General features: G+C 39.3%; 1 protein-coding gene across 1 annotated transcript in view; it reads left to right on the forward strand.

Moving 5' to 3' along the window:
* Positions 1-8,454, forward strand: part of LOC128014493 (ankyrin repeat and BTB/POZ domain-containing protein 2) — a 45,065-nt gene extending 36,611 nt beyond the window's left edge. Inside the window, exons 6-18 of the mRNA XM_052598107.1 lie at positions 1,573-1,738; positions 1,846-1,935; positions 2,420-2,521; positions 2,645-2,741; positions 4,190-4,325; positions 4,804-5,078; positions 5,280-5,458; positions 5,603-5,708; positions 6,244-6,346; positions 6,485-6,575; positions 6,660-6,728; positions 6,941-7,054; positions 7,753-8,454. Of these exons, the coding sequence (XP_052454067.1) occupies positions 1,573-1,738; positions 1,846-1,935; positions 2,420-2,521; positions 2,645-2,741; positions 4,190-4,325; positions 4,804-5,078; positions 5,280-5,458; positions 5,603-5,708; positions 6,244-6,346; positions 6,485-6,575; positions 6,660-6,728; positions 6,941-7,054; positions 7,753-7,956 (1,732 nt within the window). The 3' untranslated portion in view covers positions 7,957-8,454. The remainder of the gene's footprint in view (positions 1-1,572; positions 1,739-1,845; positions 1,936-2,419; positions 2,522-2,644; positions 2,742-4,189; positions 4,326-4,803; positions 5,079-5,279; positions 5,459-5,602; positions 5,709-6,243; positions 6,347-6,484; positions 6,576-6,659; positions 6,729-6,940; positions 7,055-7,752) is intronic.
* Positions 8,455-9,406: the final 952 nt, after the last annotated feature.

Here is a 9,406-nt window from a genome sequence, read left to right on the forward strand (position 1 = left end):
TAAATACCTTATCTACTGATAGATGTTGCGTTCTGACTGTTCTTTTGCAACTCGTGAGAAACTACATCGTAACACCCTACCCTACAAACACAAACTGTACCAATGCCCTAGCAACCAATCAGAGCACTGTAGCAACGGAAAAGCAATGCCTTAGCAACCTGTCAGAACACCATAGAAACTGCATAGCAACAACCAAACAACCACTCAAAATCAAATGTGAGGTGATCCCTCAGAAGGGATAGAAATGCTCTAGCAACCTTGCACCTTGGTAACACATAGAACAGCTTGGCAACTGCATAACAACGCTCTAGCAACCAGTACTTCTTACAACAACTAAGCAACTGCCTAACAATGTCCTAGCAAACCAATCAAAACACCCTAACAACCACTTACAGCACCCTAGCAACTGCATAACAACACCATAGAAACCAGAACATCTTAGCAACCACTTACAGCAGCTTAGCAACTGCATAACAACACCCTGGCAACCAGAACACCTTAGCAACCACTTACAGCAGCTTAGCAACTGCATAACAACACCCTAGCAACCAGAACACCTTAGCAACCACTTACAGCAGCTTAGCAACTGCATAAAAAACATCCTAGCAACCAGAACTCCTTAGCCACCATTTACAGCAGCTTAGCAACTGCTTAACAACACCCTAGCAACCAGAACTCCTTAGCCACCACTTACAGCAGCTTAGCAACTGCATAACAACACCCTAGCAACCAGAACTCCTTAGCCACCAATTACAGCAGCTTAGCAACTGCATAACAACACCCTAGCAACCAGAACTCCTTAGCCACCATTTACAGCAGCCTAGCAACTGCTTAACAACACCTTAGCAACCAGAACACCTTAGCCACCACTTACAGCAGCTTAGCAACTACATAACAACGCCCTAGCAGCCAGAACTCCTTAGCAACAACTTACAGCAGCTTAGCAACTACATAACAATGTCCTAGCAGCCAATCAGCCTGATACAACACCTTTTATATAGCAACATTATTAAAAACATTTTTGACAAATAACAATAAATGATCGATTTCAGAAGCATAGACTAAATTAAAACCTTTATAAAATACATTACAGAATCTTCAGAGTAACTGAATCATGCAACTGGGTAAAGGACATCACATTTCATCCTGACTTTAAGATGTTTTGTCGTGTTCTCCAGTTGTGGTAACGTTGTTTTCAGAGCATATTTTAATGTTTCTATCACAACCTTGTAAGACTCATTGAATCTATTTTTTAAAATGTCAACAGCCATTTAAACAGCACTTTAAATGTGGCAGAGCTGAAGCTATCAGACTTGATCTCATGTTCTTTATATGTGACTTTCCATCAAACTGCATTAAAACATTGGCAAAGACTTTCAGCAGAGCCTCAGATTTTTACTGATCCTCAAGAGCCTAGCCTTATACTTAATGATTTGAAAACACTTCAGGAAAATACAGCACTCCACCCATGAAGGCACGTACTGAACCCCACCACCCCTTTCCCCACTCACTCCCTCACTGTCCTCCTTTTCGTTCATGTGTGTTTTCTAACTCTTCTTCTGTCTTATGTAGGCCCGAGTGCTGCTTCAGCTCCTTCAGGCGGCTGGATGCCAAAGCCGCCACAGATAAGTTCCAGCTGGACCTGGGTTTCCGCATGCTGAACTGTGGCCGCACCGACCTGATCGGCCAGGCCATCGAGCTGCTGGGGCCAGATGGTGTCAACAGCATGGATGACCAGGTACCGTGAGCTCAGAACCCCAAACCAGATGTTAACAGCACCTGTCAGCACCCAATACCAAACTATACATCACTCTGTGATATCATATTTTGGATGCATCTGTCTAGGGTATGACTCCACTAATGTATGCCTGCTCAGCTGGAGATGAAGCTTTAGTCCAGATGCTGATTGATGCTGGAGCCAATCTGGACGTAGCGGTATGGACCACCAGTTACTTTCTTAGTCCAGCTGTATTTTTGGATATTAAGGCCTGTTTAAATCAAGCCATCACTCTCAGTCTCATCTCATGAACACTTGATAATAACAGTGGAACACACAACACTATTTATACACTCATACACTTATTTATAACACACATACTTAGTCTTCACTTCAAATTTGCACACGATATATCTTTACATACAAAACTATCTATTGTAATATACCTGCATATACAATTGTCAGTTTGTATATTGTTATTCCTTACTCCATTTTTTTATGGTTTTCGTTAATTATAATAAAACTGGTGTTATCAGTCTTTGAATGCAGCCTTCAAAGGATGCAGCCACTGAATTGGGATGCAGTGCATGTCAGATTGTTTCAATACAATATATAGAAACCTTATTTCATGTTATGAATCTTTTTTGTGACATTTATTCAGCACTACAGCCGGTATGAAAGCTGATCATCTTTTGTGTTCAGGTACCTGTTTGCTCCCCCAAACACCCTTCAGTTTATCCAGACAGCCGCCACTGGGTGGCGCTGACATTCGCTGTGTTACATGGACATATATCAGTAGTGCAGGTAACAAGCTGCTTGTTTTATTGTGTGGTTTTTCATACTGAAACTATTCTACAAGAGAACTTATAGGTACACTGTTATACGTTTTTGTTGTTACTCTCCTAACCTACATGTATGTATCTTTAGCTTCTGTTAGACGCTGGGGCGAATGTGGAAGGAGCAGCCGTCCGTAACGGACAGGAGAGCAATGTTGAGACGCCTCTCCAGCTGGCATCGGCAGCAGGTGTGTGTAGCACCACTCCCTCATGCCAGCCTCTCCCAACCTCCACCAGCTCAGATTTACAGCCTGCCAGGGAAGGCTGGTCACTCCCATCCCAAACAGGAATCCCTAAAAATATGGCCTTGTGTTGGCAGACCGAAGTCAAACTGTACAGGCCACAAACTGTATGAGAGTGGATGGAATTGGGTCAGGAAGACTTGTTTTGCCACAGTTCGGAGCATGCGTTTGGTTTGAAACCTTTTAAGGTGTGGGGACATTCAACATGAAGTTCTGCAACATTTAAAGGAGTTCCTTTCTGAAAAGCTGATCCCCATGCCCTAATCCCTTTGAAGAGTTGAAGGTTGCAGAGCAGTGGTTCCCAAATCCTGGTCCAGCAGTACCCTTAACACTGCACATTTGAGAAATTTCCCTACACATGACCCGACTAAACTTGTCAGCTCATAAGTAGTGACTCGAAGACCTCAAATGTGTGTCAGATAAGGGAAACATCAAAACCTTGCCGTGTTGGGGGTTCTCCGGGACCAGGATTGGGAACCACTGCTCTACAACCTTCAACTTTTCAAAGGGACATCACTGTGCGGGGGAACAAATAAACCGTTCCATCTGACGGAGCCAAATAAAGAGATGTCATCATCACACAATAAACATGCACAAAGAATGAAAGGAGCAACATGTCTTTCAGCTGTACCATTTCAAACTTCTTTCTGAAGAGCCGAAATGGCCAGTTTTGAGAACTTCATTTGGAATGACCCTTTGTCATATTGAATTTAATGTGGGGGAAAAGAAGGCAGTGAGGAATAGGTTTATATTCATTACAATAGCAAGCACTACATAAAGCTCCTAGATCATGTAATCGATGAACTTACAACTTTCAAACTTGCATTGTTTTATGGAGCTTTGTCTACTGAAAGTTTTTTTTATTTCTTTTTTATAATGTTTCAGCTGAACAGTTGGTATGTTGTTAAACAATAGTAGTCCACTGAATGCTCTGTACTTCTATCCCTCAAAGCTTCATTTCATTCCTGTCAGAAACTAAATATGGTGTCACCTTTAAGTCCATTATCTCACTGTGACTGGAAGGGCCAATTTTGCTGAACTTCATCAGGCATTTATTATTGTAAATGTGGGTGTTAATGTTAATATTTCATGTTAATGATGTTCGACATCTAAAGAAAGTAGTCAGTTTTGGATAAGGAGTATGCTGTGAGTAAACTTTACAATGTTTTTATAGTACATCCAGCTCTTTTTATCTTAAAAGATCAAGGCAAAATTAATTCCTCAAGACACGACCCTTCTACGATCGTTAAAGTAATGATCATGAATTGCGTTCTCTTCTTTTATTGTGGTTCTACATTACATTTATTCTCCAGATCTCTGCAATCTCACCATCTGTTTCTCCTTTTCTCCTGTACTTCTCCTCTGGTCACTCTCCTGCTTTCGCAATCTCACAGGGAATTACGAGATGGTTAGTTTACTGCTGGCGCGCGGTGCCGACCCCCTGCTGAGGTCCCAGGACAGTAACACGCTGACATCATCGCTCTATGAGGCCATGAACTGCTTCAGTCATGCTGCCGCCCATGGCCATAGGTAATACCTAATAACTCCCATCATCCCCAGCCGCCTGGAACAAATCACACTAACACACACTCACCCCCCACAACTCTGAACATGATCCCCCATGACAATTCATACGCAACTGTATTACCACATCAGCGATCTAACTTTCTTTCTATTCATCTAGCTCTAATCATTATCTATCCTGCCAGCATGCATCTACAGTATCTCTCTATCATGTTCATTATATAACCTGCTAGCTATGTCTATCCATCCATCCATCCATCCATCATGTATCCTGTTAACTCTTTCAAACCACTCGTTTCTACCCAGTCACCTATCTAGTATCTACTATGCCTACTATGTCTCTACCCATCTGCTCATTTATCATCCATCTATCCTTCTGTTTATCCATACAGTATGTCCAATCATTCATTATGCATCACCCATCTAGTTTTGAATTGATCCATCATCCATCTATCACTGAACTAAAGCCTAACATGTTCTCCAGGAATGTTTTGAGGAAGCTCCTCTCTCAGCCTCAGAAGGTGAGGGAAGATGTGCTCTCGCTGGAGGAGATCCTGGCGGAGGGTGTGGAGGCCGAGACGCGGGCGTCCAGTCGAAACAGACATTCTTTACCCCCTCCTCCATCCCCGAACCTCAGCCTGGTGTCAGAAGATGCCCTTCCCAAACTGTGTAAGGCCCGTATGAAAGCTCTGCAGGAGGCATCCTTCTACAGCGCAGAGCACGGCTACCTGGATGTCACCATGGAGCTCAGATCACTGGGTAGGTTAGATGCACGACTAATCACAAAGTTATAAATAATTTACAGAGAACATAGAGAGCATAGATGATAAAATAACACTTGCATTAAGTCATTATCAACTATGAATCTTGCTTTTTGTGATACGGTTATGGAAAGCTGAGCTATCTAGAAAGCATTTGATTATTTGTAAGTAATTGTCCACATTTTGTCTGATTCTGAAGGAGTGCCATGGAGACTTCACGTGTGGCTGGAGTCACTGCGCAGCGCTCAGCAAAAGTCCAGAGCTGGAGTCATGCTCTCCCTTCTGCGAGACTTCACCTCCATCAAAGAGGAGGACTACTGTGAGGAACTAGTCTCCGTCGGCCTTCCGCTGATGTTTAACATCCTGAAAAATAGCAAGGTACTTAAAAAAAAATAGACATTTGTTCATAAAAAGCCTATGTAACAAATTAATAAATAAATACATTTAGTGTGAATGCTGTAAATAACGTAGTCTCTAGTTTAAACGACCTTGTGGCTAATTCTTTCTGGTTTTTCTCTACAGAACGAGGCGATAATCCACCAGCTGGGCGTCATTTTTAGTCACTGTTACGGTCCTGCTCCACTTCCTCGTATTCAAGAAAAGAAAGCAGCTCTCTCCGCTCAACTCGGTAATTCACTCCATCTTAGTACAGTTGAGATTATGGATGGATTCAGTCAATTTTGCCCTCTCATTAAATAAATGACCCCGCATTGATAAAAAAAAAAAAAGTTTGTCAATGAAATTGGTAATTGTATTCAATGACTTGGTAATGCACTATGGAAGCCTGTATCTTTTGTGAATTTTATTGCTTTTGTGACTTGCAATTGTGAGTTTATATCTCACAGTTCTTAGAAAAAAAAAAAGTCAGAATTGTGAAATGTAAACTCGCAGTTGTTGAGTTCTAAAGACAGAATTGCAAGACAAACTTACAATTCTGACTTTTTTTCTCAAAATGCATGTTTATATCAATTCTGAGAACAAAAAGTCTGAAATGTGAAATGTAAACTCGCAATTGTGAGGAAGTCATTTATTTTTTTATTCAGTGGTGGAAATGGGCTTCCAAAGTGGACATTATAATCTTTTTTGTTATTATTTTTGTCTATAAATGATTACTCTTGAAAACTCTTGAGCAAGTCTGACGTCTCAGATTCCTCTTTCCGCAGACCCTCACTTCCTGAACAACCCAGAGATGTCTGACGTGACGTTCATCCTGGAGGGCAAACCGTTCTACGCTCATGGGGTTCTGCTGCTTACGGCATCCGACAGGTGAGTCTGTTCCCTTACTTACATAATAAAAGAAATCTAATATCTCGTAACAAACACAGTGTCTTAAGTAGATGACATTTGGAAACATACTGTACCTGAACCGTTCAGAATAAAGCATGTTGTCTGCTCTGGCATCAGGTTCAAAACTCTGCTGGCACTGAACGGGACAGACAGCACACAACCACGCAAGGAAATCGAGATCACCAACATCAAGTACAACATCTTCCAGGTAAGATCAGATGAATCCTCGTTCAGCGGGCTGTGACACACGATGTTATCAGGGGTTGATCGCGGTCTCCTTGTGTTCATCTAGATGATGATGTCATACCTGTACTGCGGGGGGACGGAGTCTCTGAAGATGGCTGTTCCAGATTTACTGGAGGTAAGACTAACAAGATACAGGCCAACACAGCTCCAATATTCTTGGTAGATCTTGGCGGTTCATCCACAGTCACTGCCAGGTGTTCCTGCTCTGGAGTTTACCAGCAGTAATTCAAGATCAAACTTTATCTTCTCAGAGACTCTTTTTGGCCAGTGAACTATTTTTGTAGATCGAAGCAGGTAATAATTCACTCCTTTGTTTGCTTTCTTTAGTTACTGTCAGCAGCCAGTATGTTCCAGTTGGGGGCGCTACAGCGGCACTGTGAAATCATCTGTGCTCAGAACATTGACCTCGACAACGCTGTGAACATCTACCGCACTGCGAAGGTAAACGTGTGTATATATGTATTTAATATAAAACACATTAAACTGCATATAATTACAAAGTTTTATATCGTAAAATACTGTATAACATGCCATAAAAAATTATCGTAAAGAATAAGGTAAAATAAGAATTTATTGGGTCAGTTTTTACATTAAATAAAAAAGCATTTTGTTTGTATTAAATACTGTATTCTACCATGTCTGTTTTTATTGTACCATGGTAGATTACAAAGATGTTAAATGTTAAAAAACTAGAAAATATGGTTCAGATTCAAAGAATAAATGGTATTAACATGGTACATTGTTGCTAATTACACAAACAAAACTTTTTACAAAAGACGAATCATTATTACCGCAGATAATGTAGGTTTTATGAAGATAAATCAAGACACATTTACTTCAGAAGCAAAATTGCATAAGATTCATTTTGAGAGAAAATATGAAATGTTTTACTTATTTTAAATGGCAAGTTAGTTCATATCCAGTTAGCCGATATTTGTTCTTGTTTTAACTCATTTCGTTAAATTTCTCAAAATTGCATCTCAAGAAAATGTCCTTTAGATGTTTGCACTGCTCCAATTTAAGACCTCTTTTTTTGGAAGAGCAAATTAACACTTAGGTTTCACAAAAAAAAAAAAAACCTGTACCAAAGCATCTCTCCAGTAACTGAAAGCATAATTAGTGTTTTGTGTTCTGTCCAGACTCATGGAGCGGTGGAGCTCAGTACGTACTGTGAAGGGTACTTCCTGCAGAACATGGCCGGTCTGTTGGAGAGGGAAGCCTTCCGGACGCTAGTCCTGGGGTCCGGCACACGGAGCGGGTCTGGAAAAGACTCTCTTCTGGAAGAGCTGGAAGCAACGTTAGCGCGCAGACTACGCTCACTGCTAGTGACTTCTCGTGTGTGAAAGGAAAAGAGTGAAAATACAGAAGGAAGTACAAACTAAAGGACATGAACGTGTGGATGTTCAGACGAAAAAAGAAAGACTGAGGAACTATGAAAAGGAAAGGCTATTGAAAACTGTTGGACTGACTGAAGTGGAGAGTTTCATGAATGCTACAAATAATCATTTACTGGACACAAGCTTTGGAAGCTTGTGAAAAAAAAAACATAAAATACTGCAGCATTTGTGTGGCTAAAGCTCTCCGAACTTAAGTATTTTAAGATTGTGTTAAACATACCATTTTGTTCTACTAAAGTGGGAGACTAGAGCATATCTTTTTTTTTTTTTTTTATACATAATTTTTATTTTAAGCTATTATAGATGAATCTTGATCAATGATGAATATTATACTGTAGATGAATGGAGAAAGACAAGGATGTTTTCTATTTAAAAATGTGAGATTATTTAAGTTGCTATTTTATCTTGCTTCATGCCAAGCAAATAAAGTTATATAACAAATAATGTGTGTCTAAAATTATATCCAAACAACCACAGAAGACCAAACATAAATAAATATGCAACTATTACAATGAAGTCATTGCAGATGGAGACTTTCTACCAATGCCAGTCAGTGTCTTTTTATTTGAATATTTTAGAATGTAATTTATTCAGTCTTCAGTGTCACGTGATCCTTCAAAAATCATTCTAATATACTGATTTACTGATTTAAGACATAATTATCATCATCATCGATATTTAAGTTTTTTTTTTTTTTTTGAAATCTTTGATGAATAGAAAGATGTAATGCTGTTCTTTTGAACTTTTTATTAATTCATCAAAGAGACCTGAACAAAATCTACTCCGCTGTTTTCAATAATATTGATTATAATAATCCATTTTTTTTTTTTTTTTTTTTTGAGCAGCAAATCAGAATAATAGAATGATTTCTGAAGGATCGTGCGACTGAAGTATTGATGCTAAAAAAAATAAGCTATGAAATAACAGGAATAAATTTCATTTAAAAATATATACAAATAGAAAAAATATTTTGAAATTGTAATGTTTTTGCTGTACTTTGGATCAAATAAATGCAGGCTTGGTGAGCAGAAGAGACTTTTTTTAAGTTGACTGGTAGTGTGTGTGTATACATATATATATATATATATACACACACACACACACACACACTAGTACAACATTGGCACAATGTATAAAATAAGTGAATGTACTGTATGTAAAGTTAATTGCATAAAAATACAGTATAAACTGGTTTTGAAGTCTGTCAAAATGACACTGTGCTGCCACCTTCTGGGTATTCAGAGCACTGCAGGTTAAACTGCTGTCTGATTCATAACTTCAACTATACAGGTGCTGGTCATATATTTAGAATATCATCAAAAGTTGATTTCACTAATTCCATTAAATAAGTTAAACTTGTATATTATATTTATTCATTACACACAGACTGATATAT

Source organism: Carassius gibelio, chromosome B25, assembly GCF_023724105.1.
Source record: "Carassius gibelio isolate Cgi1373 ecotype wild population from Czech Republic chromosome B25, carGib1.2-hapl.c, whole genome shotgun sequence".
Taxonomy (NCBI): domain Eukaryota; kingdom Metazoa; phylum Chordata; class Actinopteri; order Cypriniformes; family Cyprinidae; genus Carassius; species Carassius gibelio.